The sequence below is a fragment of the Notechis scutatus genome, chromosome 2, assembly GCF_049901735.1.
Source record: "Notechis scutatus isolate UNSWTSFEM ecotype Mainland chromosome 2, rNotScu1.2, whole genome shotgun sequence".
In the NCBI taxonomy this organism is placed as follows: domain Eukaryota; kingdom Metazoa; phylum Chordata; class Lepidosauria; order Squamata; family Elapidae; genus Notechis; species Notechis scutatus.
Window position 1 is genome coordinate 158,776,710 of NC_142010.1, and position 26,985 is coordinate 158,803,694.

At 39.6% G+C, this 26,985-nt stretch overlaps 1 protein-coding gene and 1 long non-coding RNA gene across 3 annotated transcripts; one reads left to right on the forward strand and one right to left on the reverse strand.

The window, feature by feature from the left end:
* Positions 1-651: 651 nt before the first annotated feature.
* On the reverse strand, positions 652-3,864 carry SWSAP1 (SWIM-type zinc finger 7 associated protein 1). Its single transcript, XM_026679624.2, has 2 exons — positions 2,386-3,864; positions 652-1,775 (listed from the first exon to the last, which is right to left on the reverse strand). The coding sequence occupies exons 1-2, from the start codon at positions 2,605-2,607 to the stop codon at positions 1,221-1,223; spliced, it is 777 nt and encodes a 258-aa protein (XP_026535409.1). The 5' UTR covers positions 2,608-3,864; the 3' UTR covers positions 652-1,220.
* A 70-nt stretch (positions 3,865-3,934) lies between these two features.
* Positions 3,935-21,223, forward strand: LOC148132360 (uncharacterized). 2 transcript variants are annotated; one of them, XR_015747898.1, is made up of 3 exons: positions 3,935-8,810; positions 17,017-17,201; positions 19,880-21,223. It is a non-coding gene; the product is annotated as an uncharacterized LOC148132360 (long non-coding RNA). The 2 variants fall into 2 exon arrangements; XR_015747897.1 differs by lacking the exon at positions 3,935-8,810 and having other exon boundaries at positions 16,234-17,201.
* Positions 21,224-26,985: the final 5,762 nt, after the last annotated feature.

Consider the following 26,985-nt stretch of genomic DNA (forward strand, 5'->3'; position numbering starts at 1 on the left):
CCCCATTTCTTAAAGCAATCTCTGCCCATTTTTTCCCGCTACACTTCAAGCTTAATGTCATGATCCTAACAAACCCAAGCAAATCTGAATTCTGAGGCTAAGGTCTTCCTCTAAGAACTTCTTTATTAGATACATTATATTGGCACAATCAAATGGGAAAACCAACTCTAAATGTTTCCCATGGTTTCAGTTTAATAGGAAATAACTCCCTCCCCAAAAGTCACAGGTCATGTTGACCAATTAGGTTAATTGGCGGGCTCTCCAGGCACTCCTCCCCATCTCTATTCACCACCTGTAGAGATGACCTTGGTTCCCAGGAGTTCTGTGTTTTGTCTAGCAACACATATCATCTTCCTTCCCCTTCCCCCTGTGTAGCAACCGAGGAATAGAAAAATGGCTTCCGTGAAGTTCGATTCAAAGTTGACACTTAAGTTTTCTGTCGGGTCAGCTCAAGTGGTGCTGCCTGGCTTGATCGCTATGTCCCATCTCACTACAGGCAGTTTCCTCCCATTGGCTAATGGAAGATCCTTTCCCCTCTAATTATTGTCTTTCACTATTTTTTTTCATAAGTTCACAATAAGAGTAGCAAAAGCTGCATTTTAGGTATGTGTGTGCCTGAAATTATGGCATTAAAAGTATTTTTACAAGTTCACTAATAAAGCAATGAAAGGGGTGGCCTTTTTATTGATTCAGTGGAGATAAGCAGGAAAATCCACTGATCAGAGTCCATGTAAACATAACGCACAATGAATATCAGGCCATCACTTTAGCCAAAGCTAAGACTGGGTCTGAAATCCGAAAAGGGATTCCTTAATCTGGTTTCATTTCCAGCCAGTTAGTAAATAGCAGCTGAAGTCCCGAAAAGCCGTTTTGACACTTTCCAAGTAGACATTTTAGAAGGCTTCTTCTACATAGCTTCCTGATAGAACTTTATGGGATCCCCTCCTCTCTTCCAAGGGCTAACAAATCCATGTCAATGAGAAGAAATTGGAGCAGCCCAAGCCACCACCCTTTCCACAGTGCAGAGAATACTCTCCTAACTGACCAAATAGTATACAATACCTCCAACTTTGTGCAACAATAAAATTGATTAAATTTCTTTTAATCGTCAATTTGCCAGCTCAGTCTAAATGAAAAACCCAAACTTTGATTTAAAAAAAAATCATATTCAGTATTAATGGAAGGTGTGTTTGCTGCAGAGCAGGATTGTCCAGAAGTCCTTAAGTCTGGGAGCTAGGCAGAGTGGTATCAACTTCAGAAACAGAACATCTATTTCCAAAAACGGTTTCATTCTCACTTTCATTTTTGCATGGCAATAGAGAGATTGTCATGCTACCTTGTGCATCAAATTTCACCATCCATTCTTGATCCTTTGTCCCTGGTTGGAAGAGTTGTGCCCTAATCAGCTTGGTTAAACTTTGATTATCTAAACCAACATCTTTCCCAGTGTCTGGATGCAGCCACAGTTTTGCTGGGAAGTAGCGTTCGATGGCTGAGAAATGTTCTGCTTCTTCCCCAGCTTCTCCCAGAAACCTCATGGAAACAATCAGTTGGCAACCCACAGCCAAATGGCTACGTTTCTGAGTGAAATGATTAGATGTGTCCAACAACAGGGCTACAAGTTGGGCTGCTGTACAGGCACTGGAACAACTGTTCAGGTATTCTTCCAAACCATCCAGTGCGATCATGGAGGGGCTATTAGGTAAGGTTTGGTGCAGGGAGGCCACCAGTTGTAGTAGCTCCTGGAAGGAAGAGGGGTACAGGAAATGGATTTTCTTGAGACAAAAAAACAACAACACATTAGCGACCAAGAGTGTTAGATACAAAGTCATGATAGATATCAGGATAGCCTTTGTAAAAATACTTTCCCAGATACTGAAAAGCTGAAACCCACAATTTACATCTTACAATAAATGCCCAGCACTGGGCTAGTCACTACATTTGAAACCCATTCCCATAACAGGCTAATGTGTTATCAGACAGAAAATGTGCATTTATACCTACAGATGTTCAACATCATTCTATGTATTAATCATTTGAGACCCATGAGCCCATTTAAGTCTATATTTTTTCTGAAACATAACTGAAATTATTTTCCTTCCCAATATTCTTCTTCCAGACAATGTGATTAATCAACATAGAGAGAAAATATGTTGGCTTTCTCTCAGGCTTTCTGGAGTGCCAGAGAATGAAGCTAAATATCCCTCATCCCTCATCCCTACGATTAAAAGTCATAGGAAATTTTGAAGGAGAAAAAGATGCTGCCTGCTAAATGTAAAATAATCCATACAGATAGACTTTTTGTCTTGCATATTGCAGGAACATCTCTTTTCCAGTTTCCACATCGGCTGAGAACTGCAAAGCCTACCCCCGTTTCATTCACACCTGGATTGCTCCTCCTCCAGCTGCCTTCCCGCCCGGAAGCCGCTCCAGAGCCCGCGGTGCCAAAAACAACACGCGAGTCGAGGAGACAATGGAAGCACTTGCTAGTGCTGCGCGGAACAACAGTGCTGAACGACCCGAGCCGGGAGGACCGAGAAGCAACAACGGCCGCGGCCGAGGCCCAACCGATACCGCTCCCACCAACTCCAGAAACTCGTCCGACATAGCTAGAGCAGAACCCTAATTAGAAGCCCGGGCGCTCAGCAACCAATCCAAAGCCTGCATTACAGTGAACCCGCCAATGATTAATGCCGCCAATGTAGCTGTATTCAGGAGGCACACAAACAACGTCGACAATTTAAGCCAATCAGAAGCGACAGTCACCCAAAGGCGGCCAATCCGTGTATACGTTTTTAGAACTTTCTGACACGTGGATTGGAACGTGACTCCGAGAAAGAGCTTCTTGAGGATGGGTGCTGCTTGGTTCTCGCGACTTGGGCGTTGGAAGTGCGACTACGCTGCGATTTTTCGAGTGCCGATTTCGGGATGCATTTTTTTAAAAAAATAAAACGACAGGCGCCTTGACTTTTATCGATCCATTTCCTTGATTAGTTTCTTCGTTAGCTTTGTTCTCAGAAGTGTTACCGAAAGTGACGGAGGAAGCACGTGCAGGAAAGTTTGGCAAGTTTCTCCTCTTTTATAATACGTGGCTGCCTGCGATGCTTTCGTATGGGCTGCCAAGAGACTGGCAGATTCACAGTGGGGAAAATGCAGCTTCTCAGAAACGCCTGCCTTTGGCCAGATACAGAACTAGGCTGTTTAAACAGAAACATGAACGAGACGGACTATCCAAGGGATCCTGCTAGAATACAAACAGTGGGGTGGAGTCCGCACTAGATGGGCATGTAATGGGAAGGAGATCGCAGTGGTGGTGGTAGTAGTAGTAGTAGTAGTAGTATGTGTCTCAGTAATACCTGTGGTCTATTCATTCCATGGCTTTTCGGGGCATCTGAAATACTACTGAATCCAGAAGGTGTTTCTTTTAGTGTTGGTGATGGCAGTAGAATTGTTCAGTTTACAAGATATAACCTGCATCCTAGACAGCCTTTTGATCATTTGAGGAAGAAAAAAAGAGTATCGCCAGCAATCTTTGGACAAGGGAGCCATTCTTGTTTGTTCTGTGATTCCTATCACATCAAATCTAAGCTGTCGGTCTCCTTACTGGGGAGTTGGGTGGTATGTAAATTTAATAAATAAATCTCACATCCCTAATGAATCCTTTAAGTAAGGATTATGTATAGATTATGTTTAAGTAAGGATTAAGTATAGATTTAAGTAAGGATTAAGTATAGATTATGTTTTATCTAACAATAACTACTTTTAATTGAATATACTTTGCATAAATTTTAGCCTTGCTTATTCTAAGCCTTAGGGGATTAATTGAGAAATCTATATTTTTCAAAAGATATTAAAATATAAGGGAACTGAAATTTGCTTCATTAGTTATTTTAGTCTTAAAATATTTCTAGTGATTTGCTATACAAAGTTGTTATTTTCTGTATAAGGTAGGCCTGCGTAACAAACAGTCTGTGGTCACAAAGCAGCCTTGTGCCACCTGCCAGTGAGTTTTGAAAAATAACCAATCTGCTGCCACCAAACATCACCATCACTAGTAAGGATTTGTCAATGCTTTAGGTTCTGGTAGATTCTTCTGCTTCAAAAGACATGCTGCTAAGCACCTCCTATGTCTTCAGACCTCATTGAGACTCTGCTGCTAGTCACGAAACAGCCATTACTATTCCTTTGTGGCTCACAATTAGTTTTAAAGTGTCAATCTGCCCTTTTACCCTCTGAAGTGAAATGTGTAGACATGATAGAAGGTGAAATAAATAGCATAGTCTCAGTATATCCCATCATTATGCCCATGAGCATAGGACTTTTACACAGCACTAGTCAAGTAGGGATTTTTTAAAAGAACAATCTATGGTTGAGGGAATTTATCTTTCCTAACAAAAACAAGTGTACTTTTTAGTGCTTCACTGGTTGGCTGCCGCTTATAAAATTTTGAAGGAGGATCTTTTATTCTACAGGCATTGTTTTCTTAATTTGGGCTGAACCATATATTTTTACTTCAGTTCCCTGAGTTAGCCATCAATATCTAGTGCTTGCTGCTATCGTTATCTGCTGCTTCTTCCACCCAATCTTTTAAAATCCCACTTCCTGTAAGATGGCTAGTTGAGATTGAAAAATACCATGATCCCACCCATGGAAAGCATGAAAAGAGCAACCATTTCCTGGTTACCTTTTTGGAACTGCTATGAATAATTTGGACCATGAGGAGTGGAAAGCTTGCACTGAAATACTACATCTATGCCTATTTGATTTCTATAATGTTTCATATTTTTATTATTGATTTCTTATAAAAATGTTTTTAGGCAAAGCTTTTACATGAGTTCCTTTGAAGTTTGCAACAAGCAAACCAAAACACAAGGAATCTGAAACAAGTCTCAGAAACTTTTATTAGCAATTTTCTCTTCTAGAGGAATCTACTACGTAGCAGCTACTTTAAAACTCTTTTAATGACAAGACACTGGTGCAGCTCCTCTGTGGAGCACAGTTAAACACGAGAAACTGGAGAAAGTTTGAACTGGTTTCCTAAGAAAGCTATTTCAAGTAGCAAAAGGTGTACCTAACACTGCTCTATGTTTGTAGGTAAGATTATAAACATTTAAAAAGGGGCTGCATATACTTGAAGCTCGTTTTCAACACAAAGATCAGAATATATTGTCAGATAATTCTTGAAAACTCCAAATGACAAGTTACCTAAATTGGGGTTTTCAAGTGAGATGCTGATGCACCTGGAAGATCATGCAAAGATAGCTCGTAAACAAAGAATTTTTGACATAGAATTACAAACAAAATATACCAATTAGGGCACGGCAACATCCTTGGCCCAACTTATAAATAAGAAACTTCAGGGGGCCTTTATTCTGTTGTGGTTTAATATACACCAGCAACATTGGAAAATAAATATCACAAAATTTCACCACTGATGTTAAAAACTCTTGTCCAAATGGTTTTTACTCATTATGCCTACTGTGGAGATAATCAATTGATGCAATATCATGATTATGGCATGAGTACATACATTTACCACAGCCAGTTTGGGTATAGTGGTTAAGGCACCAAGTTAAAAAACTGGGGGACAGAGGGTTCTAAGTTTTATTTGAGGTATGAAGCCAGATGCGTGACTTTTTGGGCCAGTCATTTTCTGTCAGCCTTGGGAAGGAGGCAAGGGCAAAACCACTTCCAAATCTTGCCAATAAAACTGCAGGGACTAGTCCAGGCAGGCGCCAGGAGTCATAACTGACTCAAAAGCACCAACCTACATTCAAGAGGTATGTATCAATCACTGATTGATAGATAAAACCAAGCTGATTTAATGAGAAAAAAAGTAAGACAGCCAAAATAAATTAACATTTTCCATTGGTGCCAAACCTGTTGGCAAAACTTTTTCCAGGCAAAACAGGAATAAGAGCCAAGTCCCCAACATTGAAAGACTTTATCCCTATAAAGTTAGGAGCATTGCATCATGAGATCATGTTTGCTGTATTGTAATTTTTACCAATACTTTTTATTTAGTACAGTACTGATTGTATGTAAGTGTTTTTAACTATTTCAAATTTGCAGCAGGAAGAATTGACTTCAACAACATTTCATCTTTTTAGGCTTTATTGTGATTAGGAGATTGTGCAAGACTGATTACAACTACTTTAATTTTTTTTCCAAAGAAATGCCTTTAGCTAATGCTTTGAAACACTTCCAGATTTCCTTCTGAAAGAAGGAACATTCTATAAGAGGACGTTGTTTTCCCCCCTATTTATCTGAAAATTTCTGCTCCCACCTGCAGGTAGGAAATTTGAAAAGAAACTTCACTCTTGTTTCTCTTCTGAATCCACCATGGCGGCGATGATTCTCCAAGTTAAAGTACTTTGATTGATGTACCATTCACAGAGCCTTCACCTATCATCTTCAACCACCCACACAGCAGCTACATTACCCGCTTCAATTGCAGCTGCATGCACGAGCGCGAGGAACTAGGAGCCCTAGAAAAAGCTGTGGCTCCCTGGGCGGAGGCGGTGCCACTTTCAGTAGCAGTTTCCTGGGTCAAGGGCTGCTTCCAGCCTCTCAGTCAGAGCTGCCAATCACCCATTGTGCTGCCCTGCAATCACGTTGCTTAGTGATTGCCGAGCTTGTTGCCAGGTTACGCAAGAAATTCCTTTCAGGGTGCCAATGGGTGGACTTTTATAGTTATGAAACCAGACTATCCCTCCCCCACCTCTTCTCCCTAAATTCATGCCACCAACCCACTTAAGAGTGCTATATTGGTCTCTGATTATGTTTTCAATAATACTTAGCCATTTAGATACCATATCTTGGAGGGAATTCTCAGAGGGAGAGGAAGTGGTTTCTGTTTAACTGTTTTTGGGGAGTTCTGGCTGGCAAACATCACACTGCAAGCTCACTTTTCTGGTAACTTAGTATGTCTAGGTGCAACTCTCCTACTTCAATCTTAGAGCAACCCCATGGGAACACAGGCCCAAATCTGTTTACATAGCCACCTGCAGCAGGTATATTTGATTGTGTTTGAAACAGACCCAACATAATATTCCTTCACTCTGGTTTTAGTTTTTCCAACCCAACAGAATGTTGGAAAGAAGTTATGTAAATGAACTGGGGACCATGTCTCCCTCTCTCAATTAGCAGCATACTCAACAAAATGGGATCAAATTTGGTATAGCAGGCCAAAGAAAGATCAGGTTGACCATGATCTGCTGCATCGAGCTGGGGCTTCAGGAGAAAATAAATCCTGGAGGAAGCCACCTAGTGCACTTCGGCAATGGCTCTGAGGATTACTGGCTGCTCCATTCTTAGCCTAATTCTTCCTGGCTGCCTGGCAAGGCTGGAGCAGAAAGAACTGTAGATGCCACAGTCTGGAAAAGGCAAGGCTCTTATAAGGAGTTGGCTTTTTCAAGTTGCAGTATCTTTTAATGTAACTACTTAAAGCAAATTCATCTTTTGGGGGGCTCTTACAGGAGCATGGAGATAAAACCAGGACTTCAAATTACTTTTGGAAGTTGATGGGAAGCCAATGCAGGACCTGCAAAATAGATGTAATATGCCTTCCCCACCAAGCACTCAGACTTTTTTATTTAAATATTAAATATTCATTTTATTTGAAATCCGTTCATTTATTTAAGATGCAAAAATACATTTGGTCACTGGACAAAAATAAAAAGATAGCAACTTACAATTCTTTATTTTTTTGTCCCATTATCAATACTTTATTACCCTGAGATATTGTGTAAGAACATGTACTTCATCTATCTGGCAGAAATGTATGACTGGATAGACAGGCAGACATAGTGTGCTGACTATATTTCATCCTATATGGACAGTTGGTATTTTCCAGTCAATTTCATATAGAAGGGAAACGTGGGAGAATTAACTTTTCATCTGTAAAAGTTCCTACCATGCTAAATATCATAGGTTCAATTATAAACCAGTTAGCAAAACACATCTACTCCTTTGTTTGAATAACGTCTTCATATGTAGAAATTAGCAAGTGATCATTTGGATACAAGCATTATTAACTGTCAGTGTTGATAAAACTATTTAAGAATTGGTTTTTTAAAATTCCACAATGGCCAGAGCTCACCCCTTAGTGTTCTGAAACTTTCTTGCTCCATTCTGTGACAAATAGCAGCATGAATCAATTGCAGACTGGTCTTAATCTAAACTAAATCCCAATTTCTCACTTCATTTAATGATCCAATCACTGTTAAGATAAGTAATGAAAGTTCCCAAACTGAATAATAATCCAGTAATTATTAATCCAATAAGCAGCTGTGATTGATTTTTCAGGTACGTTTAAGCTTCTCTTTGCATCTTACTTTTACAAAGTGTGAACTGTGAGAGCCTTCAAGGTTAGATTGCTTGCATAATGCCCACTGACTGAGTGGAGTTTGTACATTTTTTTTTTGGTACACTCATTTTTATAGATGCTATCCCCTGGCTGCTGATGACCTGAGAGTTAGAGGCTCAGAAAAGTGAAAAGTGACTGTGGTAAAAGTGGCTGATTAAATTACTCTTCCTTTGGTCCTCATCAATAGATGTTCACATGAGGAAATGATTTTTAAGTCTGGAATGCCAAAACAACAAGCAAAAATGCACAACAAAATCTCTACAACTGAATGCTGCAGTGTTGTTGATTAAAAAAATGTGTATACTTCCACTATCTCTTCCAGGTCCCAGCCTGGAAGGAATAAATCAATAAATCAAACCATATTTTGGAACTGACAGACAAAACAAAAAGAACATGCTGTGGGTGTTCTAAAAATGGCTGCCATTGAAGAGTTTATCCATCTGTAAGTAACTGCAATGGATATGGTCAGCCTTAAACCACCAATTGATTACAATTAATGTTTTCGTTTTTTAAATTCTAGTTTTACCATGGATGCTTTATTTCAAATGCTTTTGTTTCTTGCTTTTCTTTTTTTAATTACTCTAAGAATCTAGCAACAACTGCAGTTATATATTTGACAGATAAATAAAGCAGTCCTTGATTTAGGAGCACAATTGGGATTGGAACTTTTGTTGCTAAGCAATACAGTCATTAATTGAGTCATGCCCAATTTTATGACCTTTTTTTCTACTGTTGTCAAATGAATCACACAGTCATTCAGCTAATCTGGCTTCCTCTGTTGCCTTTGCTTGTCAGAAACTCTGGAAAGATCACAAATGGTGATCATGTGCAATCTTAGGATGCTGCAATCATCATAAATACATGCCAGTTGCCAAGCACCCAAATCATGATCACATGATATGAGGATGCTGCAAGAGTTGTAAGTGCAAGACCAGTGATAAGTCACTTTTTAAAGCATCTTCATAACTTTGAACGGTGGCTAAATAAATGGTCATACGTTGAGGACCACCTGTAACTTTAACAAAAGCAAACTGATAATGTCATTCCCTGCCATGTTTTCTAACTCCCTAATGTGCTCATAACCAATGCTGAATTAATTGCTGTATGGTTTCTTGGAGACATTTATAAGCAATACACTAAGTATAGCCAAGGGGCATGGTGGCTGAGTGTTGGGTTTCCCAACCAGAAGATTGGCAGTTTGAGACCTATGTACCATGTGATGCAGTGAGCTTCCATTACTTGCCTCAGCTCCCATTAACTTAGCAGTTGGAAAGCATGCAAATGCAAGTAGATAAATAGGTACTACTTCGGTGGAAAGATAACATGTTCCATGCATCTTCGGCATATAGTGACACTGGCCACATGACCACAGAAGCGTCTTTGACAATGCTGGCTCTTCGGTTGTGAATCAGAGGTGAGTCTTGCCCACTAGAATCAGACACAGTTGGCAGGGGAAACCTTTACTTTTTTTAGGAATAGCTACTCACAAGTATGGCCACGGGATACTATCAAAAAAGAAAAGATGGGGACATGATGGCTCCTTATGTCCGACACATATAGAAACACACAGAACTTTGATTACACCATTATTGCTGCCATCTTGACTATTTTTGGTAATACCTGTTTTCTACAAATGCCTATCAAGATTTGTGTGAAACCCAAGAGAATTCTTGGAAACAGGTACAGGTACAACTTACAACCATTCATTTAGGAATTGCTCAAAATTACAGAGTATTGAAGAAAGTGACTTACAAATGGTCCTCACATGTGATTGAAGTTTGGGCACTTGGCAACTGGCATCATTTAGATTAGTTACAAAATCCTGTCTGAAATGGGCAGTGATGGCGAACCTTTTAGAGACCGAGTACCCAAACTACAACCCAAAACCTACTTATTTATCACAAACACGACAACTTAACCTGAATAATGAGGTTTTACTACCTAAAATAATGATAAAAAATGCAGTTCAGTTAATTGTTCTAAGAAAAATGTGATAAATGCACTTTTATGCCCCTTCATTTTTTTCTGCTTTTGAAACATTACGCTTAGCCACAATAAAAAAGAATTTTTTTGTAATATAATTTCTCTTTCCCTCCCTCTCTCTCTCTCTCTCTCGCTGTCTCTTTCCCTCCCCCTCTTTGTTTCTCTCTCTTTCCCTTCCTCCCTCTCTCTCTCTGCCTCCCTCTGTTTCTCTCTCCCTCATTGGTGGGGGTGGGGGGAGGAACCCCTGAACTGGTGCTGGATGCATCCCTAGTAGTGATGGGATTCAAAAAAAATTACTACCGTTTCTGTGGGCGTGGCTTGGTGGGTGTGGCAGGGGAAGGATACTTCAAAATCTCTATTCCCTCCCCACTCCAGGGGGAAGGTTTCTGCAAAATCCCCTCCCCTCCCCACCCCACTAACCTGCTTTCCAGCTCCATTCTCCTGTGCAGGGCAACAAAAGGAGACTCAGCCAATCATCTGGGACTCAGGAGGCAGATGGGGGCAGGGCCAGTCAGAGATGGCATTTGCTGGTTCTCCAAACTATTCAAAATTTTTGCTACTGGTTCTCCAGAACTGGTCAGAACCTGCTGGATACCACCTCTGGTCTGTAGGCCGATGAGCCCAGGAGTAGCAGGCTGAAGTTCAGCTGGCCAGTGGGGAGGTGGGGCATCCCAACACAGGCAGCTCTGCAGGAAAAGAAACTCTTTTGTTTTTTTTGCCAAGCCGACACAGGGTTGATTGTGCCTCCGTGTCATAATGGGCTTCAGGAGGAATCTCCCCCATGAGTTGAAAATTTCACTCAGTCAATTCCAACTTCGTGAGATCTTTTCCTTTTGTGAGAAGTTGGAATTGATTGAGTGAAACATGATGGAGCTGGGCTGGGGCGACTGGGCATGTGTCCACAGAGAGGGCGCTACATGCCACGTCTGGCATGCGTGCCATAGGTTCGTCATAACAGGTATAGGATCTCCTGTTTGAGCAGGGGATTGGACTAGAAGACCTCCAAAGCTCCTTCCAGCTCTATTCTTGATTGATCCTGGAGTCATACGATGGCCATTTGCAACCTTCTGTTATGACCCAGGTCACCTAGGCAGAAATAGGTTTCAACAGAGTCTAATAGTCCACAACAAATGGCCCTATGATGGCCAGTAAGACTCCACCCCACTCTTCCCTGAATGTAGCCACCCACAGTCCCACAAACAAAAGTCAGTAAGCAACAAAACCAATTTGTAAAAGCAGAGAGGAAGTGCAAAAACAAGGTACAAGCTGTGGACCTTGCCTTGTCCACAGGGCAAGGCAAGTCCACAAGACAAAAGCACAAGGCAAGGCACAGGCAGAAACACGAGTCAAGGCTGAGTTTTTCCAAAGCTGGGGGAGTGTATGCCAAAGCAAACAATTGTTCCCAACAAAGACAATTTCCTCCGGCTTCTGCTTAAGTCAGCCCCAAGACAGGTGTTCCTTGTAAGAAGGGGTTGGGTGACCCTTCTCCTGAACAGCCTTGCAGACCTTCTTGGATCTTGCCTCCACTCTATTTTCTGTGCCCTCAGAGTGAGTGGGGGAGGCAGCTGTTCCTTATCAGAGGGGATCTGCTGCCTCTTAATGGTGATTGCCTGTCAGCAGCCGATCCTCCCCCGTGGTCTGTTGAGGGCAGGCAGCTCTCCATCAGGTCGACCACATCCCCCAATGCCTGAGAAGCCTGGGACAGCATCGTCCTCAGTCACTGGCCTCTCCAAACATGCCAAGGGAGATGTGCCATCCTTGTCAAATAGTCCCGGTTCCAACTCCTCCTCCAAACCGGGATCTGATAGGGCCATGACGCCTTCCCACCTCGCTTCCAATAACCAAAATCTGTAGGGGAAATAGGATTTGCTTAACAACCATGTGATTCACTTAACAACTGGTATAAAATTGTGTGTGACTCACTTAACCAACTGCCTTGCTTAGCAACAAAAATTCTGGTCTTAATTTGGTTGTAAAACAAAGACTAGCTGTTATTCTTGAAGTTTTACAGGATGTTCATCTGCTTTTGTTTTAAATTTTATTTTTTATGCATTCATTCATTTCATTTTTCCCCACCACATTCAGGAGATTTTTCGCAGATTATTATCTCTATAATAAAACATCCACAGTATAATTAATTTTCCATAATAATAGGTTAATAAATGAAACATAGATAAAATAATAAAAGAACTAATTAAAAATCAATAAAAATAGAAGGTGACAACTATAAATCAAAGGCTCTCTTAAAATAAACTTTTAAAAAATCTTAAAAGTCAGAGTTGACAGGAGTTCTAATGATCATGAAGAATGGTCTTTCTGGGAGACGTAACATATGTGCTTGCTTCAGAATGGTAAATAGGAATTAAAAGTAAAACTTCATAATAAATTATAAGGGACCTAACATAAAATTCTCTTTATAGCAAGTTATATGACAGTTCCCTCTCTGAGATCTTGCTGTCTATCAGAATAAGCAGCACTTGATTAGGTAGACAATTAGTCAGAAATAGGTCAGCTTCCTCTGAATTTGACTAATCCTCTTTTAAAACCATCTCATATTGTGGTCATTGCTACATGTTGTGACAATGAATTCAATAAGTTAATTATATAGGATAATTCTATCTTTTGTTTGTCTTCAAGCCATGGCTAATTAAGTTCATTGGATGACTTCAGGGAATAATATTATTAGACAAAGGGGGAAGTCTTCTTTTGATTCACTTACATTTCTCCATACCTAATTTTACTCAGCAGGGGCTTGTCTAATTTGTAGGATCTGCATAGCAATGGTAATAGGGGAGGAGAGCCTAGCCTGGGCTATTGGGTATTCAGAGTCCTACATTGTGATGTGTGTGGGGGTGTGTGTATACACACGCACACACATACATAGACACACACACAACTCAGCTAAATGTCTTGTTTTTGCAGGATGAGATGCCATCCTACTAACAGGCCATAATATGAGATTGATAGTGGGCTTGTGGGAGTTGCAGACCAAAACTGAGAAGGAAATACAGAATGTCCAGCAATGAACTGTGATAAAGTCAGGCTTGTTAGAAATAAGACTAGCTGAGCCAAGAGAAAAAATAAATAAAACAGAGACACACAATCAGCATCTATATTCTGAACAACAACAACAACAAAACCCCAGATAGCAGATGGAATGAAATCATGGTTCATCTTTTTTACTAAGTGGTAAGATAAATAGAAAGTAGAAGCAGATGGTGAGAAAAAATATGGGCTTAAGGATCCATATAGCTGCCCTGTTAATGAAGTGGAGAAAGTGCAGGAGGTAGTTTTGTTCTAATTTCTCCTCTGAAATGTTGGAACTTCATGAGACTTTCTTACCTGGAGCTGTTAATCCAAGGTTAATCCAAGGAGTTAATCCAAGGAAGCTGTTAATCCAATTCACTTTACCATTCATGTGAATTTTCTGTGCTAGCTCTCCTGCTTGATTTGGCTAAGAGTTTCAGCACCCAAACTATACAGTACACACCTTTCTGGAAGTAGACCCCATTGAATTCAGTAGCTTAAGATAAACAGAGTGTAAACAGACCCATGCAGCAGAGTGCTCTGTTGATATGCTTTTTGGAAGAATCATGGATAGAGTAATGGAGGCAGTGAGTCCAACTTCCTGCTCATTGTAAAAATCCAGATGAGACACTTTGCTTGAACACATGCAGAGGAGATGCTGGCATATCTTCCCCCAGACACCACACTGAAATGACTGGGAATTTAAAAAAAAATCACTAGAAAACTTCTAATGCAAATCACAAGGAATATGAGTTTCTAAGAAAGGCATTGAAGGCTTTTCTATCTGTGCCTTCAGCATATCTTTTGGAAAGTGGATCTTTACTGCTCATTTATAGCCATGAGCAAATATCAAAATAGACCAGATGATGGGCTAGTTGTTAAGCAACTTAGATTTGCTTCAGTGAAGCCATTCCTGTCCTGGAAGTGACAATTCTGTAATTCATTTATCTGAAGTAAGGAGATAACCCGATTTACCTCGCTGAAACCATTTGCATCATCTCAAGCCACTTCAGGACAGCTCTGTAGCAGCAGGACCTCTTAAATTTTTGCCCCAACGTTTGCTAAAGTGCTCCCAAGATGAGAGTTTGGGATTGCCCACAATGTATGCTGAAGTCACTCGGCCAAGAAATCCTTCAGTGCACACTGAAGTGCTGCTCCAGAGTAAACAGGCTTAGCCAGAGCATCCCAAGTGGAAATTGTTTGGTGTACAAAGTTTTGGGCCAGTGATTTGGAGATGAATGATGGCTCTTTCACGGTGCTTTTCCAAAACAGGAAATTAGAGAACCTAAAGACCTGGCTGGATAGCTTTGGTGGTGTAGTGCTGGATTGTGGAGGAAGATGCGTATGCTGAAACCATTCAGTATACAAGTCCTTCTATACACACTAAGTGGGCTTAAAATTGGAGATCCTTAGTGCACATTGCAAGCAATCCCACAGCACATGCAAAACCCTTTCAATCTAGAAACTTTTTGGAGACCAATATGGGAGCTTAAGCTCTCTTCTCTCAGCTTAATCTTGCTCATCCATGAAAGAGAATGGTTGCTCTTTTATGTGGTAATGAATATTGGCAGTTTGGGGTGGGATGTGAGAAAAACGAAATGCTAGTTTTATTATTTCAGATGTATGGCATAGGCAGCCCTGGATCTAACTGACCTTGGGCAATTCTGAAAAAAAAATAAGTGAGTTGGGTTCAATTAGTATGTGGATATGATGCCCCAGAGTTTTAGGCAAAATTGAAATATTGGAAAAAAGACCCTCGAAAGCAGCAGCAGATCACTTCTATATAGTTGCTAAGAAATATATAAGCCACTGAATCCATATAGTCACCAGGAGTTAAAGAAAATGTTCATCTTCTAACCTACTACTTAGCTTCTTCTGAAGAAGGAGAATGAATGAATTAATTTGGGAACGCAACCTTTTTACAAGCTTCCAGTAACTTTACTAAGATCATTTTCCCTATTCTTAGTTCTGTGGTTCATTTCTACACAGTACCTAGCTTTCTCAGTGTTCAAGGGTCAGTTATTCTGAGCCATATATACTAAATTTCTCAATTCTCAATTCATACATTACTCCTGATTTTCAGCTTCAACTTGCGATAAGAGCATTATGGAAAGCTTGATGGATCAGATGGTTATTCACATTTTGATTTCTGTAGTAGTTAGATGAGGTCTACCTTATGGCCACAAGAATTAGGCCTATATCTTACCATCTATACTTATATTTCTCAAAACATAATTCTGACAAGCATAATGTCTTTGAGGTAGGGACCCTTTTTTTTTACAGCCACATAGACTCTTACTTTGCAGAGCTAACATAAGCCATTTCTCAGTCACAGCCACTGTTGCTCTCTTTCTAACCTGTGCTATGAGGATAATAGCACAGGCAAGGCTGCTGTGAAATCTTTTCTGAGGCAGATTGTTTTATTCAACCTCAAAAGGGAGAGCTTTCATTTCTGAAAACCTGGGACATTTTTTCTTTCTGCTTGTTATTTTAACAAAACTACAAATATATTTTCCTACGTGTTTCTATTATTTCCTGCAAAAAGTGTGATTCTTGGGTGACCTTATTTCACTTTCAAATAAAGAGATATATTGATATGGAATTTGTATTGGAGAGAAAATCAAAGTGTCTCTTTACACAAGTGCAAGTACTGCTATACAGGTTTCTTAACTAGAATCTATGCTATAAGCCATTTTCATAACAATTACCACAAAAACAAAAGACATGAATTGTATGTCTGCACAAAGATTTTTTATCTCAGATTTGGTTGGCCAAATCAATATAATGATGTTTTTCTGTATGTATTATCAAAAGTAATTCTACAATGAAACAAAAAAGGTTATATTGTTTGCTTTATTTAAAAAAGTGATGGTATCAGTACAAAATATGTCATGGTTCTCCCCTAAATAAGGCTCTATTATTCCCAAAATGCAGTTGTTGTTGTTGTTATTCAGTTTGGTCTAGTGGCTAAAGTACTAGGCTAGAAAGCAGAAGACCATGTGTTCAAGTCCTGCCCTAGCCATGAAAGCCAACTGGGTGACTTTGGTCCAGGCACTCTCTCTCAGCCCAACCCACCTCAGAGTGGGGAAAATGAGGAATAAAGTGTGTTGGATATGTTTGTTTCTTGAGTTATTCATAAAAATAATAAAGGTGGAGTACAAATAAATTAATAAAATTACTACTATACATTAGTATTAGTCCTATTATTCTAAGTCATACTGAAAATATTTGTAGAAGCTGTTAAATTTTATCAATAGCTAATAAGCGATTTGGGAATTCTAAATCAAGATTCAGGTTTGGGTGATATTAAAATGGAAAAGGGCTTCAAATAAAATGAAGATGAATTGAGCCTGTTTTCTTCATTAGCTCTAAATCAAAGAGTGTTATTTATGAAAATCCCTGAAGAGAGATAGTTGTTATTATGTAGGACATGAGCCATTGCTAATATATGGTATGATAAATAGCAGGATAAATAACAGCAAAATCATGGAAAATTAGCCAACATGGAAAACCTTTAGCAAAATGAGAAATGGGTATTATTTGCTATGTTTCTTGGCACTGAATCTCATTGATCTGCTCAAAGATCTAAGAAGCATCTCTCTTCAATCATGCATTAAAAACTGTTGATGATTCCCCAGAATGCTTGCTTGGATCCATCAATTGTGAAGCAGACATCTTTAAGAGAGATGATGTTGGTCAGAGGAGCCTCTCGTGCTGTGGCTAGTGACTGCGAATCTCAGTCTTTCATAAACCAAGAAATAAGATGATAATCCTACCATTCATTTTTGCAGCAGAATCATCATGAAAATTTTAAAGTAACAAGGTATTGTATGCAGCTGGAGAGTTCTAGTTTGTTTTGAAACCCACAGAATAAATGATGAGAGCAGAGCTATGGAAAACATAGGTGCCTGCTTTCAGTTGATTTGTCAACCATGGTGACCATTTCTATGATTTACATGCATCTCCCAAGCCCTTTTTTTGTGGAACACTTGATTACACTGCTGCAATTTAATAGTAAATCACCAATATTCCCCACTAGTTCTGGTTAGAAGATAAATGTATAATACAGTTAAAGATTTCATATAAATCTTGGCACTAAAACCAGCAAGACCCCCCAAATCCCCCAATGTTTGTTTCAAAGTGCCTGAAAATGAAACAAAGTATAAAATGTTTTTCTTGATGAAATTTTTCTCTAAATGATCAGATCATCTATTTCCTGCCAAAGATGCTAGTTTCTAATAGTAGATTTTGATTCCTATATAAATTCTCATTCTGATGGCCAAAGTACAATTAGGTCCTTGAGAAACATCACCATTAATCAACATCCAACAACAGAGGGTTCTCACATAAATTGTTTCTTTACTGTACTGAATTTTAGGAGTTAGTCAGAACTGAACATTCAGTTTTCTCTTTATCTTCACCATTTAACCTAGTTATCCTCTTTTATGTACAAGAGATACCCTAAGCCAGGGTTGTCAAACTCGATTTCATTGAGGGTCGCATCAGGTTTGTGTTTGACCTTGGGGGAGGGGGGCAGGGTGTGTTTTGCCAGCATGACCTCACTGGCAGAGCACCGTTGTGGCCCGAGTGCTCTGCCAGCAAAAATGGGCTCCTGAGCTCTGTTTTTGGCTGCAACAATGAAATTGGAGGTCAGTGGCCCTTGTGAGCTCCATTTTTAACTGGGACAGCCTTCTGCAATCTTCTGCCAATGAAAATGGAGCTCAGGGGGGCATGCGTGGCTCTTGCGAGCTCCATTTTCGACTGGGACGGCCTCCTATAACTTTCTGCCAGTGAAAACGGAGCTCTGGAGGGCCGCACACGGCCTTCCTGAGCTCCATTTTCACTGGTAGAGGCACTGCTGGCTAGTATTTTGCTATTTCCCTGTGGGCCAGATCTAAGCACCCACAGGTTGCATCTGTCCCTGGGCCTTGAGTTTGACACTCCTGTCCTAACTTATCCACCTTTACATCAGCTTCTGTTTCATAAACAGGGTGTGTGTGATGACCCAGGGTGTGGCACAAAGGCAACACAGTCAAGTAAGCAAGAAGAGTCCCTTTAATACCTCCAACTTTGCCCCCAATGTCCAGGTTACCTTCGGCTGGAGAAAAAACTCTCCCAAGAACAGTCTTTAAGTGGAGGAAATTCAGTCCGAAAACAAAGTACATATAAACTGTAAATAAAAATCCACACAAACCATGCTGCAGCAATTAACTTGACAGGGCAGGATAAGGAATTGCAGACTTGAAAGGCCAACAAAACACACACAGTTGGAAAGACACCAGGAACCCAGATAAGCCTCGACAATAACAGATACCTCACAATTTGCTTCCAACAACTTTCCTTTTTAAACACTGTGTTCCCAGCTGCAGCTAATGAAGGGAATCAGGGCCCTTTCCTCCTCCATAAGCCACGCCACTCACGTTGCTCCCTTCTCCATTCCTCCCTGCATGTCCTAGGATGAAGAGGGGGGGGCCCTGAGTTTTCCTCTGAGTTCTCTTGGCCTTGCTTTACCTCTCCCCTGCTCTGCCCAGCTGGACTTTGCCCTTCCCCAGTTTCTTCCACAGCCAAGGGAGCCACACTCCCACTCCCTGTCAGCTGCTTGGCCTCCCCCTCGGACTCAGATTCCAACAGGGGCATGACAGTGTGTTTATTTAGATGGGTAAACAGATCTTGCAAATAACAGGAGGCTTGACAGGAGATTCCACTCATACTCACTAAATGCATACATATTTTATACCACAAATTTCTAACAATGATAACTAGTTCAATCAATCTAAACTAAACAATTTGTTTTGTTTTGTTTTGTCCTAATGGTTTGGGTGAACTTATTTCCAAGGTTTAAAATAAACTTTGGGATTTTTGTTTCTGAATAAATGAGCAACCACAATGCTTCAAAATCACAGGGTTTGAGTTGTAAGAATTATTTTGCCAGGAAAGAGTACTTATATCATAGTAATTATATAGCTCATATAGTGTTTGTATAGTTTAGTCACTTCAGATATACACATTTGTTGTAATGAAGTTTACAACAGATTAAAGGTTCATGATGTCCTGCCTAATTCAAAACTAGTATGGTGCCATTTCAAATATAGATAAAACACAAGACCTGCTCTCAAGTAATTTTAAATAAACTTAATAGTGGCTCAGGAAAGGGCTTCAGTATTTAAATGGAGTAGTAAATTACTGATTAGTTATTCCTGACTGAGGGCTTTTCCTGTTGGCACCTAACCATGGCAGAAATAAGCCTTGGAAACATTTTGCTTCCAGGATGATGCCTTTATCTCCTCTTTACCCTGTAAAAAAGTTTTCTCTCATTCCAACATCCTCCAGTTAGGCTAGTTCAAAAAGTTGAGCTTCGTCACTTATTATATCCAGGTGACTGAAATGATTTCAGACAAAATAATTGGCAATAACCATTTTTAGATAATCCTATTCTGTTTAACTTATTTTGATTGAGTTGATAAACAATGTACCATCCAACATGACTCTCTCGCCTTACAGGTGTGAAGACTATATTTTCTTGTTTCTGACTTCTGCCAAACCACAGTAACTGTGTGGTAACCATGACATGAACCTTTGTTCATGGGTTTGAGGAAGCAACCACTGCCTTTGCCCCTAAAGATTGTTAAAAGCTGGCAATCTAACACTTAATTAAACTTACAAAGTCCATGTCAAGGCTAACTTTAAACTGCAGACTTCCCAGGCCTTCGTTAGACTCTCTTGCTTCTTCCCTTCTTAGGTATTTTATAATATCTGGCTTAAAGAAATGGTTGGAAGTACTCAAACTTGCATAGTCATTATTTTGGTCATATTCACTATATATTCAAGCTGTGGATTTTAGATTTGTGTCTCATAGTTACTCCCATTCAGACTGAGGCTGCATCAAGAGCCACCACACACAGACGGATCCTGGACATGGGCTTCAAATGTCGTATTCCTCTTGTCAAGCCGCTCCTGAACAACAAACAATGTCAGAAGCATATTAACTGGGCTAAAGAAAAACAGAACTGGACTGTTGCTCAGTGGTCCAAAGTCCTGTTTTCTGATGAGAGCACCTTTTGCATCTCATTTGGAAACCAAGGACCAGAGTCTGGAGGAAGAATGGAGAGGCACACACTGCAATATGCTTGAAGTCCAGTGTGAAGTTTCCACAGTCTGTGTTGATTTGGGGAGCCATGTCATCTGCTGGTGTTGGTCCACTGTGCTTCATTAAGTCCAGGGTCAACACAGCCATCTACCAGGAGATTTTGGAGGACTTCATGCTTCCTTCCACAGACGAGCTTTATGGGGATGCTGACTTCATTTTCCACCAGGACTTGGCACCTGCCCACACTGCCAAAAGCTCCAAAACCTGGTTCAATGACCATGGGATTACTGTGCTTGATTGGCCAACAAACTCGCCTGACCTGAACCCCATAGAAAATCTATGGGGCATTGCCAAGAGAAAGATGAGAGACATGAGACCGAACAATGAAGAAGAGCTGAAGGCTGCTATTGAAGCATCCTGGTCTTCCATAACACCACAGCAATGCCACAGGCTGATAGCTTTCATACTTTAAGGTAGTAATTGCTGCAAAAGGGACCCAAACCAAGTACTGAGTACATTTGCATGCTTATACTTTTCAGAGGTCCAATATTGTTCTATGTACAATCCTTGTTTTATTGATTGCATTTAATATTCTAATTTTCTGAGATTGTGGATTTGGGGTTTTCATGAGCTCTAAGCCATAATCATCACAATCATGACAAATCACGGCTTGAACTATCTTGCTTTACATGTAATGAGTCTATCTCATACATTAGTTTCACCTTTTGCATTTCTGAAATAAATGAACTTTTGCATGATATTCTAATTTTTTGAGTTCCACCTGTATATATATTAGCCCTGTGGCCCTGTGCCCTTCTTAATCACTAACTATTATATCTTCTTTTTTAGATCTACACTATTACTATTTAAATAATGAAAGTCATTTCCATTCTTACCCTCTAGGAGTAAAATTGATTTTCCTTTCAAAATTGTCTTAAAAGTTGTTGTTAAAATTGCTTAAATACTCAGAATCTGGTTCCATGCTGCTTTTAAATCAAGCCAAAATGTGTCCCTGTGGGTGGAACATCTAAGTTCCCCTGTTCAAGAGCATTATCTCATCCACATACTGAGACCCTCAGCTCTCTATGTAGAATCAGCAAAAATTTGCACATTATTCATCATTGGCTTGGCTGTTCTTAGTAATTGCATTCAAAATAATCAATGGCAATTCCTCTTTCTTTAACTACTAATGAGATTAGATAATCAAGACATATATTAAAATGCAGAACAATATTAAGAGATTTATTCACTTATTTTAAGGGTCTAAAAATCGAGCACAAAATGTTCATTTAAATTTCACCCTATTTCTTCTGTTTCTAGTAGCAATATGATTCTTTTTTACTTAATATTTTAGCCACTAAAGCCAATGGTTAAATAAATAGTAGCATGTGATAAAATCCAAACCAAATAAATGAACCTTGGAATTATTGGATAAATTTCACTGCTTTGAATGAGAAGTGTTTATCCAGCTAAATATTGTGCATATTGGACCATTCAATGAACAACTGCCCTCAATACTTTGCTCCTGAAAACAATCAGGACTTTTAGTCACTTCAATTTAAGTAAATAGGGTTCTAGATGACAACTAAATGATATAGAAGTTTGAGGCATATAATCCCTTCCTCCGCAGCCCATAACTGAAAAGCTGTCAGATCATTCATTTCCATAAAACTGAATCAAGAAATCCTTTCATTGAAAAACAATCCTGCGTTATCTTCTGAATGGCATAATACCATTGTCCATACCTTTGCCCTTACTAAATATAAAAACCAAAACACCACATATAGTTGTATTCGGTTATTTAGAAATGATGGCTCGGTTTTGGAGTGACACAATGTGGTGCACACACGGCATTGAAATGACACAAAGTGGGACACACAGAGAAAAAGTCCTGCTCAGTATGTGTTTCTTAATAACAAGAACAAATGTACCCAATCGTAGATGAAGATACACATGGCAGATATTACAGAAGAAAAAGGTGTTGAGGATTATTTTAGAGCTATGCTGTGGAAGGAGAAATGTTTTCTTCCTTCCACCCATCACAAGAACTAATAACAATGAATAAAATTAATTATCATAAGAATTGATGCAGTTGATCCGAAATATCTCCACAAACACTCACCTTAAAATGCATGGACAGAATATCTCTTTACTTTGTTGTTTACTGCAAAGATGGAAAACTCTTCTAATAATGCATTGTCTTGAAACAAAGGCTAAACACTCTAACTTTCTACCATTTTGCCTACCTTTTTAAAGAAAAAATATATAGGGGATGTTACTACTGTCCTAAACTTGCATCCAGATATTTAATAAAACCAACTTAATAAAGGACACTGTCTGATTTGCCTTGTTAATTTGGGTGGAATGAACAAAAGTCAAATAAAACACCTGAGAGGCCACATAGGGCAAATGCAGGAATTGCCACCTTCTGATAGGCACTAATACCTTAAGGTTTCAGTATAATGGTAGTTGTGATGGTGCATTTCCTCTTCTTATGGCCTTATATTTTTTGTCAAAGACACAGTGTAGATCGTTCAACATATTATTCACTCCTACCACAATTATGATTATAATAATAACAGCATATATTAAAATTTCAAATATATTTTCTTTACAGGGACTTGTTTGTATTGATACATAGATATACACAGAGAGAAAGAGGTAAAAATAATAATAAGCAAAGAGAAAGGGAGACAGAGGTACACAAATGGTGCACATATACATGTGCCCCCTTCACAAAAACAAATGAATCTTCCACTCCATTGTGAATTGCCTGAATCACACCTCACTTCTGCCTTTTGTGTCTTTCTTGCTTTGTCGCTGTTGAATTGGAATCTGAATTGCAGGTCAAAGTTAGTTCTTGGTTGGCAAGTTTGCCAACCTCCCTTTCTGTAAGTTGGAGTTCCATTTGTATAATTTCTCCTCACATACTGAACAAAAGTGTAGCTAAGGATATAAGGACTTTTTCCCCTTTCCCTCAACAAGGACAATATTTGTTATAACATCTCAAAAATTAATGAAAAAAACTGTCTAAAATGTATTCATCAATACCAGAAGAATCTTAGAAATAAAAGTTATCAGTCCAGGTTTGCCTGTTCTCGAAAAACAAGTGAAACCAGATACTTTCAGATCAATTTTCCCAACTTGTAAAAAAAATCACAGCTTCTGTGGCCAGCTGAACTAAACATCTGTGGGTTGACTTTCTGTGTGACTCAATTTGGTTTGTTTCAGATGAAATTAGATATTCACTTTCTATCTATCATTTAAAAGTCCCAAATACATCCTTTCTCTCATACACCTAAAAGAAAGAGACATTCTATCACACTCTACTTGGAAGTTTACAAAGCTCTGTCTTTTAGCAAAATCTTAATGTGGTAACTTCCACAGAATAAACATGAGACTTGGGAATCTGGACAAGAAAAAAACAAGTATTAAGAAGCTGTGGGACTCATCCAAGAAATGGCTGTTTTGTCAGTCCGTTTGACTCTTTCAAGGAGGATCAGGAGACACATTTGTTTGCTGATCATAAAATAGGAAGGACAAAGAAAGGAGGAGACCGAAGAAAAAGAGATGGGAACAAACTGCCACTGAGTCGAAGAAACTTCCCCTCAACTACGCGTATTCTCAAGCAATAACAACGCTATCTGTATTATATACCCAAGAATACCCGTCATCGAAGGGAGCATAGTCACCAAGCCAACTTGCTGAATCTTCTTCAGCAAACCCTCACAAGCGAAATGGCCCAGTTAATGGATCTTGGCCTGCAAGAGAGGCAGAAAAGAAAGAGGCTTCAGATAGAGGCAAGGAATTCAATCTAAAAACCAAACATAGAATAAGTCTTAATGCCACAGCCAACAATAAGATTAAAAAAAACATCAACAGTGATCATCTTAATTGATTTGTCCTTGTGGGACAAGTTTTTCTGTATATTTAGTTGTCATTAATGAGGACCATAGAGACACAATTCTTTGCTATGCCCCTAAGACATAAGGCTACACCATGGCTGGCATGAACTCAAATCCAAGACTGTCATAACACTGTGACTTCATTCTCCATTTGTGAAATCTCAAATTAATGTGACATGAAAGTAAAATAAGGAAATATTGTTTTATATTAGGACTTCGAATGGAATGGCTTCTAGATCAAACTTGATCTAAATAATTTCTCCAAATCCTTAATGAAACCTTAAGTTAACAGACTTCAGATGCCACAAGTTCCCATGGTATATACACCAGTTTACGTTTTTTGTACAATTACATAAAATTTATTTATTTATTTATTTATTGAATTTATATTGCCACCTATTCACCCATGGCGACTTGAGGCAGCTTACAGAATGTAAAACCATATTTAAAAAAACAAAACAATAAAACTAACAAAAAGAATCAAATAAATTAATAAGGTACAATAGAACAAAATCTGGAAAATAAAATAAAAAATCACCCCCCAACTTCACCCCTACCCGCCCCGACAACAGCAGATCATACGAGCCATTTGATGGGCTCCATCCCACTCTGGGTTCCCCAGGCCCACTGGCAGAACCAGATTTTCAGTGCCTTCTGGAAGAGTATTAGAGAGAGAACCATTCTAATCTCTGGGGAAATGAGAGAGAGGGAGCCACCACAGAGAAGGCCCTTCTTCTGGGTCCCACACAGCATTCCCTGCCTCCCTGCTCCAATGGATTAGGTCGATGTGACCGGCAAGAGACATTCCCTCAGATAACCTGGTTCCAAGCCATGAAGGGCTTTAAAGCACCTTGAGTTGCACCTGGAAGCAAATTGGCAACCAATGCACCTCCTGCAGGAGAGGTGAAACATGTGCACACTGGGGTCTGCACAAAACCATGTGGGCAGCTGCATTTTGCAGCAACTGGAGCTTCTGGATGCTCTTCAAGAGCAGTCCCATGTACAGTGCATTGCAATAATCAAGACGGGAAGTGACTAGGCATGAGTGACTGTGAGTAGGGACTGTTGGTCCAGGAAAGGGTGTAACTGGTGCACAACCTGCAGTTGCGCAAAGGCCCTCCTGGCCATGACTACCACCTGCTCTTTGAGCAGGAGTCGTGAGTCCAGGAAAACCCCTGGATTACGCACAGGATCTGTTTGGAGTAGTGCCACCCCATCCAAGACCAAAGATAGCAATTCTCCCAGAGCCAACAAACCCCAAACCCAGAGCCACTCGGTCTTGCAAGGGTTTAGTTTCCACCTGCTGCTCCCCATCCAGTCCCTAACAGCCTCCAGGCACTGCGAGAAGGAGGACACAGCAACATTTAACTCACCATGGGCCGAGACAAACAGCTGAGTATCATCAGCATATTGGTGATACCTCAGTCCATAGTGATGGATGATATCACCCAGCGGTAGGGGTCAAGATAATCAGTTTCATCCAGAAACCTCTGGAGCTGCTGTGTGACCACCTTCTCAACAATCTTCCCCAAAAAGGGAAGATTGGAGACAGGTCGGAAATTATCCAAACAGGTGGAGTCCAGTGATGGCTTCTTAAGAAGAGGGCGGACCACAGCCTCCTTAAAGTGCTGGGGCACAGTCTACAGGCGGACCACAGCCTGTAGGGAAGCATTAATCATGATACAATCATGATATAATTAAAAATGATACAATTTACAGAATGGCATTGGCACAGATGACATATTCATTTGGGATGAATGGACACCTTTAACTGTTCTGTTAAACTCTGCTTTCAGTATATTTATCACAAATGTATATCATTAACTGTCATGGGTTCCAAAAACCTTGGGAAGTATATAATTTAATGAGATATAGGGAAAGCCACTAAAATTCTATCTCCTAGGATGGAAATTCACAACTTCTACAAAAAAAAAAAGACATAAACTAGGATTAAATTAGATTAAACTGGTTGCATAGGAGCCATGGAAACCAAATGTATAGCAACATTTGTATAGTGTTTTTAAATGTAAGCTAATCAGGAAGGATAGTTTTGTTTAAGCTTGAATATTGATGATGAAATGAGGGGAGACTGAAGGTAAGGGAAGTTGGCTTGTCTAAGACTATACAGTTCCTGCATTCTTTGATGCTCTTTCAAAAATCCTTGAAGACTTAGCTGCAAGTCAGTGTTTCCCTGCTTTGATGTTTCCATCTTTTTATTCTCTTTGTATTACTGTATTGCTGTTGAGTTTTTATTTTTGTATTGGATATATAATTTTCTATGTAAGGCACTAGAGGATTTAAACCAAGATCATCTTGATTTGTATCCTAGGCATTTAGCTACCTCTGTACAAAAGCATATGCAGGAAAAACTTCAGTTGATTTAAGGAGAGTTTTACTCACAAATAATGAATTCTTTAAATCGTAATTACATGTACGGTTGAGAATGGGAAATGACAGTGCTGTCAAACAGCAATAGAACCTGAGAAATAATAACCAAAATGGATTGCTTCATTCTTCCCTACAAACTATAATCACTTTCCCTTTTTTGCTCATTATGCAGCAAAGATGCAGGGGAAAACAGCAAGGCAATGGTGATGCAGCTTTAGGGTTAGGCT